Genomic DNA, 22,741 nt, shown 5'->3' with positions numbered 1-22,741 from the left:
GGGGGAAGAGACCAAACAGCGAGGTCATCGGTCTCATCGGATTAGGGAAGGATGGGGAAGGAAGTCGGCCGTGCCCTTTGAAAGGAACCATCCCAGCATTGGCCTGGAGCGATTTAGGGAAATCACGGAAAACCTAAATCAGGATGGCCGGACGCGGGATTGAACCGTCGTCCTCCCGAATACGAGTCCAGTGTGCTACCACTGCGCCACCTCGCTCGGTGTGGAATATTAAGTCAGTGAGCTAGTGCCTGAGTTGGTGAGCGACTGAGGGCCTCCGGTAAACCGCGGCAATCTACATACTTGTGGGCGAGAGGGCGTTGGCGGCGTGTTGCTTGTGAGTCTGTCTCTGGCCTCTCTCTTGATAGGCGTGCTTGATCGAGGGCCTAGTATCGATCTTAACGCTGTATCTTTGCCGACCAGTGTGCTGGCGACAGCTTACGACGGTACATTCCTCACCCCCAAAATGCGACATCGCTATCATGTAGGAAAGATGCGAATGACAACAGGGAGGGAAGTAGGATGTTGGACGTAGAGATGAGACAGGAGCCGTGACTATGGAGGACAGGTCAGTTTCCTGAACGATTAAAGTACTCAGTAGTAAAGCCGCTTAAAAATGGGAGAAAGGGATAATGTAGACAATTTTTGACCTATTTCTATGCCACAGTGTTTGCTAAAGTTATTGAAAAGGCTGTGTATGTAAGGTTAATTGATCATTTTATATGACACGATTTGCTATGAAATGTACAGTTCGGCTATAGACGTCGTTTAACAACTGAAAATGCGATATTCTCTTCTCTGTGAGGTACTGGATGGGTTAAACAACAGGTTTCGAACACTAGGGATATTTTTTGCTTTAACTAAGGCATTTGATTGAGTTGATCACAAAATATTGCTCCATAAGTTGGACCATTACGGAATACAGGGAGTAGCTCACAATTGGTTCACCTGTTACTTTAGCAACAGACTGCAAAAGGTCATTATTGACAATGTTGAGAGTGGCTGTGATCTGGGGTCTCAGTGGGGTACTGTCAAGCAGAGGGCTTACAAAATTGGGATCAATATTGGGGCCACTCCTGTTCCTTATTTATGTAAATGATATCCCCTCTAGTGTTATTGATAACTCAACAATATTTATGTTAGCTGATGGCACTAGCTTGGTGGTAAAGGATGTTGTGTGCAACGTTGGATCGGTTTCAAATAGTGCTGTTCATGACCTACGTTCATGGCTTGTAGAAGATAGACTAACTCTAAATCACAGTTAGACTCAGTTTTTACAGTTTCTGATACACAATTCAACAAAACCTGACGTTTTAATTTCGTACATTGCCATATGTTTACTGAAATTGAACAGTTCAAATTTGTAGGTGTTCAGATAGATAGTAAACTGCCGTGGAAAGCCCACGTCCAAGATCTTGTTAAAAGGCTTAATGCTGCCATTTTTACTATTCGAACGATATCTCACGCGAGTGATCGTTCGACAGGAAAATTAGTTTTCTTTGCTTATTTTGATTCGCTTATTTCGTATGGTATTATATTTTAGGTAGCTCTTCCCATTCTAAAAGGATATTTTGGGATCAGAAACGGGCTCTTCGGGCAACGGGTGGTGTAGGTTCACGAACCTCTTGTCGAACCCTGTTCACGAGTCTGGGTATTTTGACATTGGCTTCTCAATATATATATTCCTTACTGTCATTAGCTTATCCCCCATAATAAGTAGCTTTCACTCAGTTAATACTCGGCAGAAATCCAACCTGCATTTGGATCGGACTTCCTTAACTCTTGTGCAGAATAGTGTGCAGTATACTAATGCATCCATTTTCAATAAGATACCACTGGAATTCAAACATCTCAGCAGTAATCCACGCGCTTTCAAATCGAAACTGAAGGGTTTCCTCATGGCGCAATTCTTCTATTCTCCCGAAAAGTTCCTTGAAAAATTAAACTTATTCTTGTTGTATAGTCGATTGCGTTTACTTAATGGAAAGACTTTTTTTTGGTTCATAAACTTTTATTTTTATCTTTTATTTCATTTACGTTATAATTTGATGTACTGACACGTTCCATGACCTCAGAGATTTGCTCCTCAATTTAGTCCTACGGAACTTGACGTGTAAATGAAAGAAAAAAGTATACTCCCGACTGTACCCCACCATCTGGCTACCGAGGTGACAGGAACATCCTCCGGAAAACTGCTGCGATGGCACATGTCTAGGCCTGAGGGCATGTCCTGCGGTGATGACGGCGACGGCGACGGCGGGGGGGCGGCGGAGGTGGGGGCACATCGTCGACCCGCTCCTCCTGCGACGCCCTGGTGGCACAAGTGGGCGGCTGCGAAGGCCGCGTGCTCCTGTGAGGCCGTGAATTTATGGGAAGCAGCAGAATCACTGAGGAGGATGACACGCACGAACTTCGTTCCGGCGGTGGCGCTACAAACCATCGGGACCTGCAGTCAACTAAATAAAAGAGCCAGTGCGTTCCTGGTTCACGCCTCTTTCACAGCGCCCACGCTTGCCATATAGCCTGAAAAGAACAAGGTCGACGGTGCAAAGTGATACTTGGGGACAACTGGTGGCGCCGGATGCTGCGGTGGGTGTAGCAAAGGTAGCAGCTACCGATGGCGACGGCCATGCAGAAGTTAAGAAGGTGATGGACCGTTTCGTGGGTGGCAGCAATAGGAGGCGAGAGCACCTGTTCCCGTGCGTGGGTGGTGCGAAGCTTGGCCATCCGTCATTTAAATGTGCGTACGAAGCGTTCTGCTTCTCTGTTGGACTGGGGGTGAAACGGAGCACTTGTTAGATGACGAATGCCATTTCGTTCGCAAAACTGTACAAAATCACGTAAAGTAAACTGTGGTATGTTGTCCGACAAAAGTACTTCTGGCAAAACTTCTATGTAATTTATGGAAGACAACGTTTGAATGGTGCTACCTTATGTGGAGGAGTTCAATGCAAATGAGAACTTGCTACAACAGTCTACCACTATGAGCCAATGAGTGTTCCAAACTGGTTCTACAAAGTCTTTGTGCACTCGTTGCCATGGCGATTGAGTCTTAGGTCAAGATGAAAACGTCTATGGCCAAGCTGATTGGTTTCCCGCACATGCGCGACACTGTGACGTCATATGTTCAATGTGGGCGTCCATGCCTTGCCAGGTACAGTGCCGCCATGCTGTTTAGTGCGAACAATTCTCACATGTCCTTGGTGGATCAGTCACAACACATCCTTATGTAACACTTCCTGAATAAGCGAATGCGATCGTCCACCGTCATTTTGAACTAGAATCACACGCTGTTGAACTGAAAGGCAATGCCGGCGTGCAAAATATCGGCGGAGCACAACTGAGTTGTGAATAGTGTTCAATGAACGAGGCCAAGACTTGCGAATGTAACCTAACAACATCTTGAGATCTGGGTCTGCTGCAGTGGCCTGTGCTATTTTTCTCTAGTGCAAGGCCAATGATTCCAGCAGTTCAGAGTCCTGCCCAGAAATTTGACAACGAGATGCGGCACATGCATCAAAATCAGAGTCTGGGCCAATGCCTTGCTTTGACGTAGGTCTGTGCGCAATTTCATACTGATACTGCGAAAGCAACAAAGCGAAAAGTTGCAGTTTACTACATCTACATCTACATGATTACAATTCACTTTTAAGTGCTTGGCAGAGGGTTCATCGAACCACAATCATTCCACTCCCGAACAGCGCGCGGGATAAACAAACACCTAAACCTTTCTGTTCGAGCTCTGATACCTCTTATTTTATTTTGATGATCATTGCTACCTATGTAGGGTGGGCTCAACAAAATATTTTCGCATTCGGAAGAGAAAGTTGGTGACTGAAATTTCGTAAATAGATCTCGCCGTGACGAAAAACGTCTTTGCTTTAATGACTTCCATCCCAAGTCGCGTATCATATGTGCCACACTCTCTCCCATATTACCTGATAATACAAAACGAGCTGCCCTTTTTTGCACCCTTTCGATGTCCTCCGTCAATCCCATCTGGTAAGGATCCCACACCGCGCAGCAATATTCTAACAGAAGACGAACGAGTGTAGCGTAAGCTGTCTCTTTAGTGGACTTGTTGCATCTTCTAAGTGTCCGGCGAATGAAACGCAACCTTTGGCTCACCTCCCCCACAATATTATCTATGTGGTCTTTCCAACTGAAGTTGTTCGTAATTTGAACACCCAGGTATTTAGTTGAATTGACAGCCTTGAGAGTTGTACTATTTATTGAGTAATCGAATTCCAACGGATTTCTTTTGGAACTCATGTGGATCACCTCACACTTTTCGTTATTTAGCGTCAACTGCCACCTGCCACACCATACAACAATCTTTTCTAAATCGCTTTGCAGCTGATACTGGTCTTCGGATGACCCTACTAGACGGTAAATTACAGCATCAACTGCGAACAACAACACGCAGTGTGCGTAGAAACCGGCGTCGACGGATGAAATAAGGACTCCAAAAACTTGTGATCTCTAAGTAAATAGAACTTGCTACCATACAAACAGTGATGGAATTTGGTCACATCATACACAATAACGAGAGCCTCTTCTTCAATTCGAGAGTAATTGCACTGAATTTGAGTTAACAACTTTGAGGCAAGGCAATAGGTCTGTCTTGTGCACCGAGTCTGTGCAAAAGCACAGCCCCGATTCCGTAGGAAGAAGCGTCGACTTGCGAAACTATTGGCTTAGCAGGGTCAAAATGCACTAAACACCTCTCACTAAGGAAGGCATTTCTAAATTTATGAAATGTGTCTTGACAGTCTTTAATCAACACATTTTTGCGACGCAAGCACAATACCTAGTACTGGTTGCGGTTCACACATTGCGAAGAACAGGCAGATCTGGGATTGTAAGCAAATGAAACTGGAGGAGGTGTACACCCAGACTGTTTATCACATGACCTAAGTACTTTACTTCAGTCTGAAAAAGTGACACTTTTCGAGACGACACTTGAGTCCTGCTTGTGGTCACACTCGAAAAAGAGTAGACAAATTAGTAATGTGTTCCTATGTTGTGCGACCTGAGACGACAGTATCGTCAATGTAGTTTGAATAACATGCAGCAGTTCCAAATAACGTTGCAAAATTGCCGGTTGCGGAAACACTGCCTAAGGGCAAACGCGAATACATAAAAGTCCTAAGTGTGTATTTACAACAAACGCTTTCTGTGATTCTTCAAATGAAAATGGTTCATATGGCTCTGAGCGCTATGGGACTTAACACCTGAGGTCATCAGTCCCCTAGAACTTAGAACTACTTAAAACCTAACTAACATAAGGACATCACACACATCCATGCCCGAGGCAGGATTCGAACCTGCGACCGTAGCGGTCGCCTGGTTCCAGACTGTAGCGCCTAGAACCACTCGGCCACACCGGCCGGCTGTTATTCTTCATCCAATGGAATTTGCAAGTAGGCATAACGCAAGCCTGTGTTAGAAAAGTAACGTCTTGCACAACGCCTGTCCATGAGTTCCTCAGGACGAGGTAACGGATAACTGTCAACTACTGTAGACTTTAAGTCAACACAAACGTGAATGTGACCAGGTTTAGGCAACAAGATGAGAGCACTTGCCCATTGACTAGCTTAACAGGGAGCAATGACACCGTTATCTTGCAAGTCTTTCGATTCACTGGCTACTTTGTTTCTTAAAGCAATTGGAACTGGGCGGACCCGGAAAAACTTAGGTTGTGCATTGTCTTGCAATGTAAAATGCGCTACAAAGGTATTAGCTTTTGCTTCTGAATATAGATCAGGAAACTCTTTAACCAAGCAAACTACGCTGTCTTTTGGTGACACTAACGCTGAAAGTTCATAGTCTTGAATGCTAAGTCCAAACAAGTCAAAGGCATCTAAACCAAATATGTTCTCACTGTAGAAAACACAGTCCTAGTAAGAAGTTTGTAATTGGCAGGTCAATTACGCTGTCCAAGGACAGGAATTTCCTATCCATTGTAAGCAGTCAGGTGCTTGCTAGATTTAGAAAAGCGTGGTGAGCCTGTACTTACGTGGAACGATGAAGCAAAGTTACTGAGGCACCTACGCCTAACTGAAAGTTCACACGACCCGGTCCGAATTTCGTAATGAGACAAATTGTTTGTTAGAATGTCGTTGCACAGCACTAGGCCGAGAAAGAGGCACAACCTTAAGCTTACTTTTGTCAGAACATGTTTTAGGTTTTGAAAACATAGCGTTTACCGCATGTGCACGAGCCCGGTCTCCCTGGGAGCGGGCAAAATTGGCGTTTTCGTGCCGTTGAAACCAAACTCCTTTGATATGGCGTTGCATTACGTGGTGTGCATCCTTGTCTTTTATGGCGAGCAAAACATCTATGGCAAGACTTCACTAAATTGAAAGGAGTGTTTACATGTTGATGTGGCTGTCCGCACGGCTGTGTACGCGCTCGTTGTTGTGGCTGCTTTGAGTGATCGCGAACAATGGGCGACTCGGCCCAACAAATCTGGGCCTGGTCAAACTGATCGGCCGCTATGACACCCTAATCTTATTGCTCTAAGTTTTGCAATACTTGCGAATATGATGGATCAGAGTACTTTAAGATTTCTTCCCGTATTCTACCAAATGGGACACTGAACGTTATTGCATCTCGTATCATGAGATCACAGTAAAAGTTGCCACAACCACACTTCAGTTTACACTTCCTAGACATGCCTATTAGTTCTGTGTACCAGCTTTTCCTGAAAACGAGAGAACTGATATCTAGCTGCAGCTACTTGAGCTTGCTGGTCATAGTACTGAGTTAATGCAGCGGTTACTTTGTCACGGCTAAGTTCGTCGGGAGACGCTGTTGGGAAAAGTTTTTGTATTAATCTGAATACTGGGGACCCCGCAATATAAAGGAAGCGTTTTAACTTTACAGTACCTTTAATATGTTGAACTTAACAATGTACTTGGAACTGAGACAGGTATTCGAGCTATTCCTCCTATGTGTCGTTAAATTTCCATGTCGTTTGGCGGCATTTGATTGGTTGGTTGGTCGGTTGTGCTATCGATGCAGGTTGTGCAGCCAAAAGACGTTGTACCGTCGTCAGTAGGGTAGAAATTTGTTGGAACTGAAAATGAAAAGCTTGTGTTAGATCCACCACATTGGTCGTCTGCGGAAGTGGCATGTGGGCAGTGGGTGGAGGGGGCGGGGAATTCATAATTTACACAAACACATTGTAGCAAAAAGCAAGTAAAGCCTCCGAAAAGAAAAAAAAATTGATTACACTACTGGCCATTAAAATTGCTACACCAAGAAGAAATGCAGATGATAAACTGGTAATCATTGGACAAATATATTATACTAGAACTAACATATGATTACATTTTCGCGCCATTTGCGTGCATAGATCTTGAGAAAACAGTACCCAGAACAACCATCGCTGGCCGTAATAACGGCCTTGATATGCCTGGGTGTTGAGTGAAACAGAGCTTGGATGGCGTGTACAGGTATAGCTGCCCATGCAGCTTCAACACGATACCATAGTTCATCAAGAGTAGTGACTGGCGTATTTTGACGAGCCAGTTGCTCTGCCACCGTTGACGAGACGTTTTCAATAGGTGAGAGATCTGGAGTATGTGCTGGCCAGGGCAGCAGTCGAACATTTTCTGTATCCAGAAAGGCCCGTACAGGACCTGCAACATGCGGTCGTGCATTATCCTCCTGAAATGTAGGGTTTCGCAGGGATCGAATGATGGGTAGAGCCACGGGTCGTAACACATCTGAAATGCAACGTCCACTGTTCAAAGTGCTGTCAATGCGAACAAGAGGTGACCGAGACGTGTAACCAATGGCACCCCATACCGTCACACTGGGTGATACGCCAGTATGGCGATGACGAATACACGCTTCCAATGTTCGTTCACCGCGATGTCGCCAGACACGGATGCGACCATTATGATGCTGTAAATAGAACCAGTATTCACCCGAAAAACTGACGTTTTGCGATTCGTGCAACCAGGTTCGTCGTTGAGTGCACCATAGCAAGCGCTCCTGCCTGTGATGCAGCGTCAAGGGTAGTCGCAGCCATGGTCTTCGAGCTGATAGTCCATACTGCTGCAAACGTCTTCGAACTTTTCGTGCCGATGGTTGTTGTCTTGCAAACGTGCCCATCTGTTGACTCAGGTATCGAGACGTGACTGCACGATCCGTTACAGCCATGCGGATAAGATGTCCGTCATCTCGACTGCTAGTGATACGATGCCATTGGGATCCAGCACGGCGTTCCGTATTAACCTCCTGAACCCACCGATTCCATTTCTGCTAACAGTCATTGGATCTCGACCAACGCGAGCAGCAATTTCGCGATACGATAAAACGCATTCGCGATAGGCTACAATAAGGCCTTTATCAAAGTCGGAAACGTGATGGTACGCATTTCTCCTCCTTAGACGAGGGACCGCAACAACGTTTCACCAGGTAACGCAGGTCAACTGCTGTTTGTGTATGAGAAATCGGTTGGAAACTTCCCTCATATCACCTCGTTGTAGGTGTCGCCACCGGCGCCAACCTTGTACAAAGCTAATCATTTGCGTATGACAGCATCTTCTTCCTATTGGTTAAATTTCGCGTCTGTAGCACGTCATCTTCGTGGTGTAGCACTTTAATGGCCAGTAGTGTAGTTCCGTGGCTCCCATCCTGGAATACATGCAAGAAAACAACAAAACATAAGCGAAGGGGAACACGATCACTCCTGCAAGCTAAAACACAAGAGAAGCAAGTAAAATCCTCGACCAGGTTGATTAACTTCTATTGCTACTGAACTGTCGTCGTCGCCTCCGTATCATCCTCGTCGCCACACTAGGGTCCTCGTCGCCACTGTAGAGTCTTATACCAAAGGAAGAAAAGGAGATGATGTTGTTATGGGTGGCCGGTGTTCAACACACATGCACACTTGGATTAACAGGACTCTTTATTTACATTAACGAGAAGCTACTTAACTTCAATAGTCCATGTGTTGCGGTACAAGGGTTGGGTTGGCTGGGGTAAAAGATCAAACAGTGAGGTCATCGGTCTCATCGGATTAGGGAAGGATGGGGAAGGAAGCCGGCCGTGCCGTTTCAAAGGAACCATCCCGGCATTTGTCTGGAGCGATTTAGGGAAATCACGGAAGACCTAAATCAGAATGGCCGGACGCGGGATTGAACTGTCGTCCTCCCGAATGCGAGTCCAGTGTGCTACCACTGCGCCACCTCGCTCGGTGTTGTGGTACAAGCTCCTCCATAATAGTTCTCTTGCAGACAATATCGATACTCTTGCTAATACACTCTTTACTCTTCCTGCTAGTCTCGATCTGGCCGCTATGCACTGTCACAGCCTGCGATATGCACTGATAGACGTCAAGTGGAATAGTGAGTCGAGTCAGTGTCCTAGTGACCGAGTTAGTGAGTGACTGAGGCCCTCCGGTCAGCTGAGGAGATCTAACTACTTGTGGTCGAGAGGACGTTGGTGGCATGTTGCTTCCGAGTCTGACTCTGGCATCTCTCGTTATTGCCGCACTTGATCGGGCACGTACTATCAATCTTCGCGCTCTATCTTTTCCGACCGGTGTACTGGCGATAGCATACGGCAGCACAGAATGCACGATACTTCTCCGAAATTCTATGATATGTCAATACATTCATAAATTCCATAAATCAGTTTTAACAGTCATTTGCTTGCCACTTATCCCCCTTGATATTAGAAATTCGGATATATATATATATATATATATATATATATATATATATATATATATATATATATATATATATATATATATATAGCCCTTCTACATTACCAGTTTGCAAATCAGGTAAAGCTCTGTTATATTCCAATATTGTGTCCCCCCAACTCAAGTCTTCCTTCTCGACTCTCATTTCTTCTCCAGTGACGCAACCAAACAAATGCTCCCTTTTGTTCAGTGTACTCTTTCAACGTATCTACTCTCAACTTTGTGTTTAGCAGTGGAATTCCCGTTGCACTCACAATGTTTCCATCCTTACTTTAAGCTGGTCGCGGTGGCCGAGCGGTTCTAGTCGCTTCATTCCGGAACCACGCGGCTGCTACGGTCCCAGGTTCGAATCCTGTCTCGGACATGGATGTGTGTGATGTCCTTAGGTTAGTTAGGTTTAAGTAGTTCTAAGTCTGGGGGACTGATGACCTCAGATGTTAAGTCCCATACTGCTTAGAGCCATTTTGAATGTTACTTTAATTTCACTAAAGATTATTTTGACATTTCCATAATCTAAGTTAGATCTTCCGACGACCATTTCATTTTTCGGTTTCATCACATTTTCCCGCAGCTACTTCATTTTGGATTTCCTGCACATTCTATTTATTTCAGTTGTAAGTGGCTTTTGCTATATTCCCCTCTTTCCTTCTTTAGCTGACAGGCTCAAGTAGTTCTTCGCAATTACTCCGTCTCAAATGACCTCGTTGTCGACGGGACGTTAAACACTAATCTCCTCCTCCTCCTCCTCGCAATTACTTTTCTTGTACCTATGGTTGTAGTACAACTTACCTGACTGTTCTTTTTACTAAATTATGCTCCAAGACATACTTTACTATCATATATATGATTCCGGAACCTCTATCTGTCAACAATGTAATCCAGCTGTAATCTTCCCACCTCTCCGAACCATTCCGAAATATATTTCCTTTCTCCCCCTGCGAAAGATTACTTCATTCTTGTCATTTGTATGGTCCAGTGAAGAGAAATTTTAATTGCTTTCACCAGAACTGACGGAGAACAAGGGAGCTATGCGGGAGCTCAACGCAAACTTCCAGAGGCTGTTGCCAGCTAGCATCCCCATTAAGAGGGAGGAACGCATCACCATTGCTCGAGACATCAAGAGGTTCTACTTTGAAAACCAGCCCCTGGAAGATTCAACCGTAGAAATGTATGCTGATGTAAGTGACAAGCTAATTAATATCGTTAATTTCTTCTGTTTTTTTCTTAGACATACTTCATGAATGTAAGTATTATTTTATTGCAGCGAAACACACTCAATATTTATCAGTGAAATTTTGGGAAAATTTGTAACAAAATGTTTTTAAATGAAATAACACAAGTCTAGTGTTCCACTATAGCCTAATGCAATGAAAGAGTGGAAGCGAAAACGTCTTAAAGACCATATTTCTCAACAATAAGTAGAATGTAAAAAGAGTTTCTCTCTATACATGGCTGATTTGTAACCAAAAGATTGAAAACATTTACGCCACAGAACTATGCTGCACGCTGCATCAGAGAAAAAAATAACGAAACAAATTAGTAAATATACACTTCTTTAACAACGTTCTAAGTGTCGCACCAGGAAACGGACTGGGTCTAAGCGCCAATAACGAAGTTTTTGCAAGCTGATTCTCCCAAAGAAAATAACAACAGTCATCTTATGTACTCGTATTTACACAATTATTGCCGTTACCAGTTTCGAACAAATATGTTTACCTTCATTAAAATTCTTGTTGTTCATATTATCTGCCTGTTTTTTTTTTCCAACGACTAACATAAACAACAACGATTTTAATGTAATGTGAACTGCCGCCTAAGGACAAACTGTCAGTTCGAAACTGTTATCGGCGATGGTTGTGTAAATAAATAGCAATGTTAACATGGCTGGTTGTCGTTTTATTCTTTGTAATAATCAGCTTATACCTGGCACACAGACACACTCTTAAAAATGTCAGTAGTTTTTGCCATTACTATTGAGGCACTACGTTACGTACGTGACGATACAAGTACAGAGATACAACATTAGAACAGAAATACAACATTAGGTTTTAGCTGGTAGAACTGAAATGAACAAAAATCACTTTCTTAAATTTTGGAACATCAGAGGAAACTATATTTGGGCCTAAAGACCATAATTCATCTACTAAAGCATGTTTGAAAGACTTTCTACTTGATTTGTCACCTGATGAAGGAACAAGCGACAAGTACCGAGAACAGAAAAACACCGAAAAAGGCACTTTGTGAAAAAATAGCACTCCAATTTCCATTCTTCATAACTAGTGGATGCTCGTCATCAATTATGTTCATTTTATTTTTTGTTCTTTACTTCCGCTCACCGCCTTCTCATCTGAAGACTTTCTTACATTTAGAATGTACAGTTCTTTAAATATCTTACGTTTGTGTTTACGAGGGATCTTCTGAAAGGAAGTTACACATGTCGTCCCACGCTAACAGCTTTGGCAATAAAAATATCGAATTTTTAGGAGTGAATACATGCTCTGGGTTTGCTGTAGACATAGTACTGCTGCGGTACGGATAACACGAGCATCACAGTGTGTCATTTACGTGCTCAGTAATGGCACCCGATAACGACTCCATAGCATTTACATCAGGTGAATTTTGAAGCCTAGGCATCAATGTGAGTTCACCCTAATGCCACTAAAGCCACTGTATCATGGTTTTGGCTCCGAGGCACGGACAATTACACTGCCGTAAGATGACATGGCTGTCGGGGAACACATCAAAATCAAAGGCACGTAGATGGTCCGCAGCTGTCAGCGTGACTTCGATTACCATAATAGATACCACGCAAGCCTAGGAGAATGTCTCCCACAGCATAATACTGCTCCCACCAGGCTGCGTTCATGCCGCGCTACTCGTTTCGAGCCATTGCTCACCTCGATGGCGGCGTTTGTGGAGACTTGACGATCAATCTAGTGTAGAAAATATGATTAACCCGGATAGTCGAACCGTTTCCACTGATCGACCGTCAAATCCCGATGGCTCCGTGCCCGCTGCAGTCGTAACTGACAATGTCGTTGGGTCAACATAGAAACACGTAAGGGTAGTCTTCAGCGGAGTTCCACGTTCAACGAAGTACGATGAAAAGTGTGCTCCGAAACACTTGTGCGTTCACAAGCGCTGTGCTCGTTCGGCAGGGATGCCACAGATGAGCACCTAACCCACTTTACAGAGCAGGCAAGCCTCCGAACTCCACGTTCCGTGAAGAGTGGAAAACATCAAACCATTGAGAGATTAGTGGTGGTTTCCCTGTCATTTCAACTCTTTCCGTAAATGCTAATGACAGTAGCACTTGAATATTCCACCAGCTTCGCTTTTTTCGAGATAATCGTTTAGAGGCTCTGCGTAATAATAATCTTCTCGTTGTCAATGAAGCTTATCTCAATGGATTTACCCATTTTCAGCCCATATCTTCGCTGTCCGTGTCTGTTCCGCTTACATACTCGTGTTACCTCGTCACGTGCCCGCAATGCCACGAGGCGCCACCGAACGTCGCGATGGGCAGTGGTCGTAATGTTTTGCGTCAGTGTATGTACCTGTGTATGTAGGTATGTAGAAAGGTAAAACTAAACGACTGGACCGATTTCAACCAGCCTTGGTATACACAGCCCTTTGTTTCAGTCAAGAATTGCTATGGGGGTAAGAACCACCTTCGTATTATAGCTCAAGAAGTATGACGTATACAACGAGATGCGTGAAAAACTGCCGCAACATGCATGACGTTTAAATTTATTACTTTTGTGCTACTAACTGTACTCGCAATAAACTTAGAAGACGCTATTCACATATTCGACTAAATGCACCTAATAAATTATGTCATAAAGCCTAGCATGTTTCAGAAGATATGACGTCATAAACAGTGAGATGCATGAAAAAATGCCGCATTCTGCATGTCGGTTAAATCTATTACTTCGTTGCTACTAACTCTATTCACGACACATTTTACAGGCAGTATTCCCATACGCCGCTGAATGCACCTACATAATTGTATCGTTGTAGGACACACAGATCTCAGGATAGGACGTCATCAGCACTGAACAACTTGAAAAACTGCCGCATCATTCATGACGTTTAAATTTATGACTTCTTTGCTACAATCTCAAGTAGCAATATATTTTGCAGACAGTATCCAGATATGCCACTGAATGTACCTACACAGATCTATTATTTTATGACACGTTGTTCAAGAGGTGTGTCTTCATAAACCCTGAGATGCATGAAAAATGATGTATCATCCATTTACAATTATTCTTTACTACTGAGACAACGTGCTGTCGAGTCAACGTAAAGAAATCCTTGACAGCTGACAGCGTTCTTGACAGGTATCAACTGTTAAGCGCAAACAGTTGCAGGTGAAAAAGATAGCGATCCTTAGAGCTATAAAGAGGCGTGGCCATAGGGACGTTTACAAAATCACAATGTAGACCAGTGAAGAATCTGTGACCAGTGTAAAGAAAAAGTCCGGGTTACTGTATTTATACATGTGTATATTACACTTATTTTTTTGTAAGACTGTTTCATAATTGTAAAAGGTGTTTTCAAGAATACAAGTGAATGAAATTTTCTCGATATTACACCAAAAACACAATGTTTTTTTTGTTTTAGTCTCTAATACGAAATTGACAAAAAGAATACCGAGTTAGTGCCGGGTTTGTCAGCTCGTGTGTTATAAAGTTTTCATTTAGAAGACAAATTTGCTAAAATGACTAGATGTACACAGAATAGAAAAATAGCAGCTGATAGGGCTTCTCTCAAGGCTTCTACCACAGGGTATGGGTGCTCAGTACGTACACCGATTTTGATGCGACTAACTAAGGGGTTGAAAAATAAGTTCTGTTCGAAGGCCTTTCAGTCCAGAACTGGTATGCCAGTCAAGCCAAATTGTTGTGAGCATTGAGGCAAACATTCCAAGACGCACCAGATGGAAGATTCCCTTTTGGTAAAACACCGTGTCCTGCTGCGTGAAGAAGTCTGTACCTGCCTGCCGCACTCCCCGGTCCGAAAGGAATCCACGAATAGTCGAGCCTACAGACGTCTTCTTTAGGGGATCAAAGCTGATGATCTCATGGTGGGAAGAGGGCTCATCAGGACTCTATGGCACGTGCTCGAGTGTCTCTCACTTCAGTTGGCTTAACTTCTGCTTTACGACATTTGTGATATGGTGATGTTAGTAACCATGAAGCAGCACCATCCCTTGGCGCAACATTCCACAACGGTGGCTTCCGACAGACATGCTACCCCATACACATTCTTCATTTTGAGATGCATGTCTAACGATGTTTTCTCTTCGGCAGATAAAAAGAGTAACAGCGTATTGATCACGTTGGGACGCATTTGATAATAATGTCGCCAAAGTTGACGTATCCACAATTACCGCAGTCACGTCGGGAAGACAAGAATGCATCACTAATCCCTTGCTTCCATGTCGGTGCTTATACGCCTGCTTCGGAGTCGTGCTACGTTACATGCACGTCGCAACAACGCCGTCAAAAAGATACTTTTCGAGCGCCCATTATACACTACCGGTCATTAAAATTGCTGCACAACAAAGATGACGTGCTACAGACGCGAAATTTAACCGATAGGAAGATGATGCTGCGATACGCAAATGATCAGCTTTTCAGAGCATTCACACAAGTTTGGCGCCCGTGGCGACACCTACAACGTACTGACCTGAGGAGAGTTTCCAACCGATTTCTCATACACAAACAGCAGTTGACCGGCGTTGCCTGGTGAAACGTTGTGGCGGTGCCTCGTCTAAGGAGGAGAAATGCGTACCATCACGTTTCCGACATTGATAAAGGTCGGATTGTAGTCTATCGCGATTGCGGTTTATCGAATCGCGGCACTGCTGCTCGCGTTGGTCGAGATCCAATGACTGTTAGAAGAGTGTGGAATCGGTGGGTTCAGGAGGGTTATACGGAACACCGTACTGGATTCCACGGCATCTTTTCACTATCAGTCCAGATGACAGGCATCTTATCCGCATGGCTGTAACGGATCGTGCAGCCACGTCTCGATCCCTGAGTCAGCAGATGGGGACGTTTTCTGGACAACAACCATCTGCACGAACTGTTCTACGACGTTTGCAGCAGCATAGACTATCAGACCACTACGGTCGCACGTTCGAATCCTGCCTCGGGATATGGATATTTGTGATGTCCTTAGGTTAGTTAGGTTTAAGTAGTTCTAAGTTCTAGGGGACTGATGACCACAGCAGTTAAGTCCCATAGTGCTCAGAGCTATTTTTGGGTACTCAACGACGAACCTGGGTGCACGAATCGCTAAACGTCATTTTTTGAGATGAATACAGGTTCTGTTTACAGTATCATGATGATCGCATCCGTGTTTGGCGACATCGCGGTGAACACACATTGGAAGCGTGTATTCGTCATCGCCATACTGGCGGTATCACCCGGAGTGATGGTATGGGGTTCCATTGGTTACACGTCTCGGTCACCTCTTGTTCGCATTGACGGCACCTTGAACAGTGGACGTTACATTTAAGATGTGTTACGACCCGTGGCTCTACCCTTCATTCGATCCCTGCGAAACCCTACATTTCAGGAGGATAATGCACGACCGCATGTTGCAGGTCCTGTTCGGGCCTTTCTGGATGCACATTCTCCAGATCACTCACCAATTGAAAACTTGTGGTCAATGGTGGCCGAGCAAGTGGCTCGTCACAATACCCCAGTCACTACTCTTGATGAACTGCGGTATCGTGTTGAAGCTGCATGGGCCGCTGTACCTGTACACGCCATCCAAGCTCTGTTTGACTCAAATGCCCAGGCGTATCAAGGCCGTTATTACGGCCAGAATTGGTTGCTCTGGGTACTGATTTCTCTGGATCTATGCACCGAAATGCGTGAAAATGTAATCACATGTCAGTTCTAGTATAATATATTTGTCCAATGCATCTGCATTTCTTCTTGGTGCAGCAATTTTATGGCCAGCAGTGTACATACGTCCAGATTATTCAAGTCACAGCTACGACAAGCCGTAATGCAGACAGCTTTGCAAATCTGTTCACCGAGTTGCCTATCTGCATGAGCTCACTGATTCGATACGACAACACAGAGCGGATGATTTGTCTAAATACATTAAATGTATTCGCAATTGTGAACGTAGGGAGTCGTCAGCCATATAACGAAATGACGACAGTGAAAAATTGTACAGGACCGGAATAAGAAACCGGATCCCCCGCTTATAACGAGCAGTCGCCTTAACATAGCACGACTCGCGACCTGACCGAATTCCCATATGTCGTCAACCAGGCGTCCACAGGCTGTACTACTACATCCATTACCTATATTCCCCTACAAGGGAGACATTTTACTTGAAAGGAAATAGCTGTGTTTTACCACGGAATTACCGAAGTAACACTTGATTTCTGGTTTCCATCTAAAGTTTATTTTTATCCTGCACACCAACAAATATCAGAGATTTTAGAGGCTACCACCCGCAGTTTACTGTTTTCCTCGACGCCTGTAAAACCTCCGATGTTTTTCCGTGTGCGGAGTAGGATGAACTGATGATGGAAACCCGTGTCCGTAACCGTCATGCACCAAAGCAATAGAGCATCACATTTATATCAGACGAGACCTCTCTACGCAGTACCTAGCTCCCTACTCTCCACTGGCGATCGTGACAGTCGCGATCACTAAATAACAAACAACATTGGCAGACGCTCCGCCTACGGTCCGTCAGCGTACAGTCACGTATTCTGCCTAAGAAGTTGCCTAGTAGACGGCAAAACTCTAGCGCCGGGCGGGAATATCGGTGTGACTACACACACAGCACATTACTGTTAGGCCGATAAAAGCCACGCACAGCCACAGACGTCGCTACAAATTCTGACTGCACGGGGAAACCCTGCCCGATGTCAAGCGGCTTGTAAAGTTTGCTGCGATGTGCGCCAGGGCGAGATCATTTCGCTCTACATGACCGCTTTGAAAGCGTCGTAGTCTCCCTCTGCTGACGACCTGTGTATCTGCCTTTTTTTTAAAAAAAGAAAAGTATTTGATATTCACACAAGGAAGGATAATACTACGAAAGTTCGTGTCCACCTCAGAGACTAATCAACTTCCACGTAAACAGTCCGAAGAAATAACCATAGTGAGAGAGAGGCCAAAATTCACAGCAAGGTTTAGCGAAACATGTTGTTAGTGATTGCGTTAAGTGACGTACGGCACGATCCGGACAGTTCACGCTCCTCCGGATTATCAGTGTGACGTCACTGGTTCTGATATGGCCGTCTTCCTATGTAGTCTCATATTGGTGCAGCGTGTAGCAGCGACGAAATTAGGCCTTTGATTCCGCTGTCCGAAGCGATACAGTTAAACAAGAACATAAAAAATGAAACAGCAAACAATTACATACATATTTCGCTTTTCGTCAACAACAGGAAGTTTTCTAGCGTATCTCATTTGCATCGTTACTCATACCCAAAACTACGAACAACTGGTATTCGTAACATCAACAATTGGAGGGTAGTTGATTGTGGGTTTCTATTGACAGTTTCAGGACTGAAGCAGTTACGTATTACGTGGAGTACTAACACGGGCATGTATTGAATCCATAGTATTGGGCCATCAGTTTTCTGCTTGTTTTATTTCGGACCGCCACGATTTTCTCTCTTGCTTCAACTTCTTTGTTTCGGGTGTCCTTACACTTGTCCTGCCATCCAATCCCTTCCTTTTATCCGTCTATTTCCATTTCCTTTTTGTCGCTTTTTCTGCGTAGAACCTCCTCACGTCTTATCTTAAGAGTTCAGTCATTTATCGCCATCCTTTCATAGCACCTCATCTGGAATGCTTCGATTCCCTCCTTTCCGATTTGCCACATGGTACACACTACTGGCATAAGGTTGCCTGGGAGTGGAAAGCCCGGGAAAAATAAGGATTCAATACCATTGGTATCAAGATTTTTGTAAACACTCCTCAGGAGAAAAGTAACTGTACGAATTATCTTGACATGAAGGAACAAAAACCGTCCAATTAGGTAAAACAATTGCAGAACAATTAGATAATTGATAAAACTATCTCTTTAAAGATTCTGAAGGGATTAGATATAAAACTGAAGAATGCCACAAACAGTGTGTTATAACAACTATAACGTGATAGGAAAACATTCTTCAAAACAGGCAGCCAATAAACACCTATAGAATGTGTGTAACCAAAACACAGCGAATAATTCAGTTTTACCTAAAAGGAAGGAAGAACAATGGGGCGAACGGCCCTAAAATTGCTTAGAGCATGCCCGATACGCTGCCCCTTCTCTAAGCAACCTCTGGGTACACGCCCCAAGGCACAGCATACAATGGTAGCCTCATGAAGAGAGGAGTAACTTTTAAGCAAAACGAGTGAAAATCTTAAGTCATCAGATTACACGCAGATACCGTAGTCAAAACAATTGTGGTAAGCCGTTAACAGATAAAAAGGCAATTGGCCAAGGCAGCACCCCCACTTATACCTATTTGTAAAGATTTTCAGCTGCCAACTGAGATTCAGCTTCAAATCACGTCTCGACGTAGAAACGGTAAACACCTAACCGTCGCACGGGACGGAAAACATAGGTGGAAGGGAGACGCAAACGGCTGGATGGTGAAGGTCACCTACATTAAGCACATGCTTTGCTTGAAAGAATAATCCTCCAAAGTACATTCAACAAGATTTGCTTCTTCCTTATTTGCTTCTTCCTTCTACTTTATTTGTGGGCAAGTTAGTTTTAAATGCTGATAATGGATCATCTACGACTCCCTTATCGATCTCCACTTGTGTCATCAGATAGTTTCTCCCCGTCGTTAAAGCCTCCAATGTACTCTTTCCATCTATCCTGTATCTCCTCTGCTTCAAAACCTAGATTCTTAATATCTCTTAATGATGACGAACTGGCCATTAAAATTCATCGAAGTCTGATTTTACTTTTATTTGCTGATTTTGTCCTTTCCACGCTCATATACCTTTCGAATTTTTCGTACTTTTGCAGTAGCCAATTAGTTTCGTTCCTAAGAGACTTATATTGCAGCTTTACTTCATTTTCATGAATGTTTGTGTGCACCTTCTTTCGTCGATCAGTTGAAGAATTTCTTCAGTTAGCAAAGATTTCTTCCAATTACTTTCTAGTACCTACATTTGCCTGTCTACCTTCTCTGATTTCTCTTCAAAGGGGATGTCCATTCTTGTTCAGCTTACTTGCCATCTGTGGTGTTCATTACAAAATTATCTGTGGACTGAGATAGCTTCTAATGCACCTCACCATGCCTCAGTACTTCAGTAGACATACCACTTCTTTACACATCGGTTGTTCGTCCCCATTCACTACAATTCCGGTGCACACTTCATTACTGGTATAGTAGTGCTTTTTAGATGCTAAGTAGTGCAACTGGCGTAAAGAGTGCTTTCTCTTTTCCTCTGCAAAAAAGTGAGAAGTAGATTAAAGCTAATTTGTTTATGTAAATGAAATTCTTTATGTTCCGCAGCCAGTACTAACTCATTTTTATGCAAATTTTGCTGGATAGTCCTACAATTATAGATCTCGATGTCGAAAGCGTCTAAAAAGACATTTCAGTAAAATCGTTTATCTCTATATATTTCTTCCAAGTATATATTATGTGTGCTACGTAGCGTATAAAATAGTGCCTCAATTAAGAAACTTCAACGTCCGTTTCATTGAGTGGGACGCGACTCATAGGAATTCGATACTTTCACTGTCAGCACTTCGCAGTAATGTTTCACGACCCTCTTCCGAGCCATTGTTTTATTTGGTTTAGCCTATATAAAAAAAAACCGACACATTTTTCGAAATATATTGTAGTGAATGTAGTATCAGTAAATTGCGTTTTCAGCCATAATGGGAGAATGATGCTATTATTCTGCAAATAGTACTTATGTAGGCCGTTGATCAATCTCAGTCTGAGGACTTTTCTCTTGTTACAGCTGCGCGGCGACCTGGTTTTCGTATACCCCGCCCTTGTGGCAGCACGAGTGCAGTCTGCAGTCGCCGGGGCACAACCGGTGTATTTCTACCAGTTTGACGTCGTCACGAATCTTAACATGTTAAAGAAGGTCTTCACCAAAGAAGAAATTGCCGGTAAGTACGTAATTCTTAATCGAAATATAAGGGGCTATCTAAAAGTTTCCATTCGAAGACCGTACATGCAGAAGTGGTATGCTGATCTGGAAAAATCTCCGTGAGTTTCTGAGGCAATTCTGCTACCGACACACCAGCCTGAAGATATGCGTTCGGTAAAACATGTCCGACTTCCTGAAGAAGTCCATATACCTGCTGCACATAGTTTTCCGACAGAATCGTCGATCCTTCAGGGCCTTTTTAAAGGACCCAGGACGTTATAATCACATTGGGAATTATCAGGACTGTCAGGGGGTGTGGGGCTCGTCTCAAGTGTAAAGAATGGGGCTGGCTTCCCAGATCGACCAACATCTTTTGTCGAATCGCGTCCGGCACAGAACCACAATGGTGGTTTTCGACAGGCATGAAGCCCCCATTCTTCATTCTCCAATGAATGTCTATCGGTGTTTGTCATTCGGCAACCAAGAAAAGAATAGCAGCACGTTGGTTCCGTTCCGACACATCTGCTTATAGCGTCACCACAGTTCATGCTTCCTCATTTACCACACGCACGTCCCAAAGACATGAACGCCAAATTAATCCGCTGCATGCATTTCAGTGCTTATATACCGACATTGGATTGCGCTACGTTGCATATGGAATGCAGCAACGCCCTCATATGGAAACTTTTTGATAGCTTATTAAAAAAAAGGTATAAGGATATAGTATCAAATCAGGAGGAACCAGATTTAATTTTTTAAGAAAATATCTAACATACAGTGTAACATACCCTGCAGTGATAATCGGTTATATTTATAGGGGCATCTCATGGCGATGACATCCCCTATTTCTTCTCCGGAGAAATGTTTAAAGACATACCTAAAGGACCGGAAACGGTGGAAGGAAAAGCAATAGCGCGTATGACCCGCATGTGGACTAACTTCGCCACTAAGGGGTAAGTACTGCAGTTGAATAATAATGTCTGTCGTTCGAAGCTGTAGATATGACTCTTTTTCATAAACTCTTCTTGCGCCATGACAAGGTTTTTAGTTTTGAATAAACCGTTGACATAAGAACAGATATAAGTGTAACGATGATATGTAAACTCATCAGACAAAATATTTTTTACCCCGTTAAAAGAGCACACTGGTAATTTTCGAGCGCCCTCGATGATGCAGAATTATTTCTGTTCGGTCATGTGACCCTGCACTACAGACGTAAGTCATGGCAGTGCAGTGGTTCGCTTGTGCCAGTTAGTTGTTCGGGAACTGAGCAGTGAGATCGCTCAAAGTGAAGACGTGACAGGAAGGCAGAAAGAACCTGTCGAGCCCTGACCTTCCATGACCATACCGTGAATAAAGTTGCCCAATTTGTCAATGTATCACCTTGGACTATCTAACGTACGAGGATGGTTTGATAAGTCGGTTAAATTACTATGAAATAATAGAACATTTTTGTTGCGCCTTCATGGTTGGTAAGGCTGATTATTCTATGGATCATATAAAGAATTTCAACAGTGTTCAGTGCAAAGTTGATTGCTAATAGCCGTCTGAATTGGCCAGTGTGTTGACTGCGATTAAAGATGGTCAAAATCGAGTTTCGTGCTGGTATTAAACATTTTCATTTGAAGGGATAATCTGCCGTACAAATAAAGACTTAATTGGATGAAATTCACACGGACTCTGCGCTATCACAGCAGACCATTCAATTTTGGATTAATGAATTTGGATGTGGTCGGACAAGCATCGAAGACGAAGCAGTAGACAATTGTGGTCACCACAAGGAAAACCGTTGACAAAATCCGTGATATGTTAATACAAGTCCATCGAATAAAATTGCTGAGACCGTAGACAACGCAACTGAACAAGTGAATAATATCCTCTGCGGAGAATCGAATACGAAAAAGATGTGTGCAAGCTGACTGTC

The 22,741-nt window shown here is 43.7% G+C and overlaps 1 protein-coding gene across 1 annotated transcript in view; it reads left to right on the top strand.

Annotated features, from left to right (window-relative positions):
- LOC124595086 (juvenile hormone esterase-like) overlaps window positions 1-22,741 on the top strand; it is a 66,325-nt gene that overhangs the window by 41,893 nt on the left and 1,691 nt on the right. Inside the window, exons 7-9 of the mRNA XM_047133676.1 lie at window positions 10,727-10,899; window positions 20,683-20,836; window positions 21,635-21,770. Of these exons, the coding sequence (XP_046989632.1) occupies window positions 10,727-10,899; window positions 20,683-20,836; window positions 21,635-21,770 (463 nt within the window). The remainder of the gene's footprint in view (window positions 1-10,726; window positions 10,900-20,682; window positions 20,837-21,634; window positions 21,771-22,741) is intronic.

The sequence above is a fragment of the Schistocerca americana genome, chromosome 2 (genome assembly GCF_021461395.2).
Source record: "Schistocerca americana isolate TAMUIC-IGC-003095 chromosome 2, iqSchAmer2.1, whole genome shotgun sequence".
NCBI classification, from domain to species: domain Eukaryota; kingdom Metazoa; phylum Arthropoda; class Insecta; order Orthoptera; family Acrididae; genus Schistocerca; species Schistocerca americana.
Note: the sequence above shows the minus strand (reverse complement) of the source record. Positions and strands in the feature narration are given on the sequence as shown.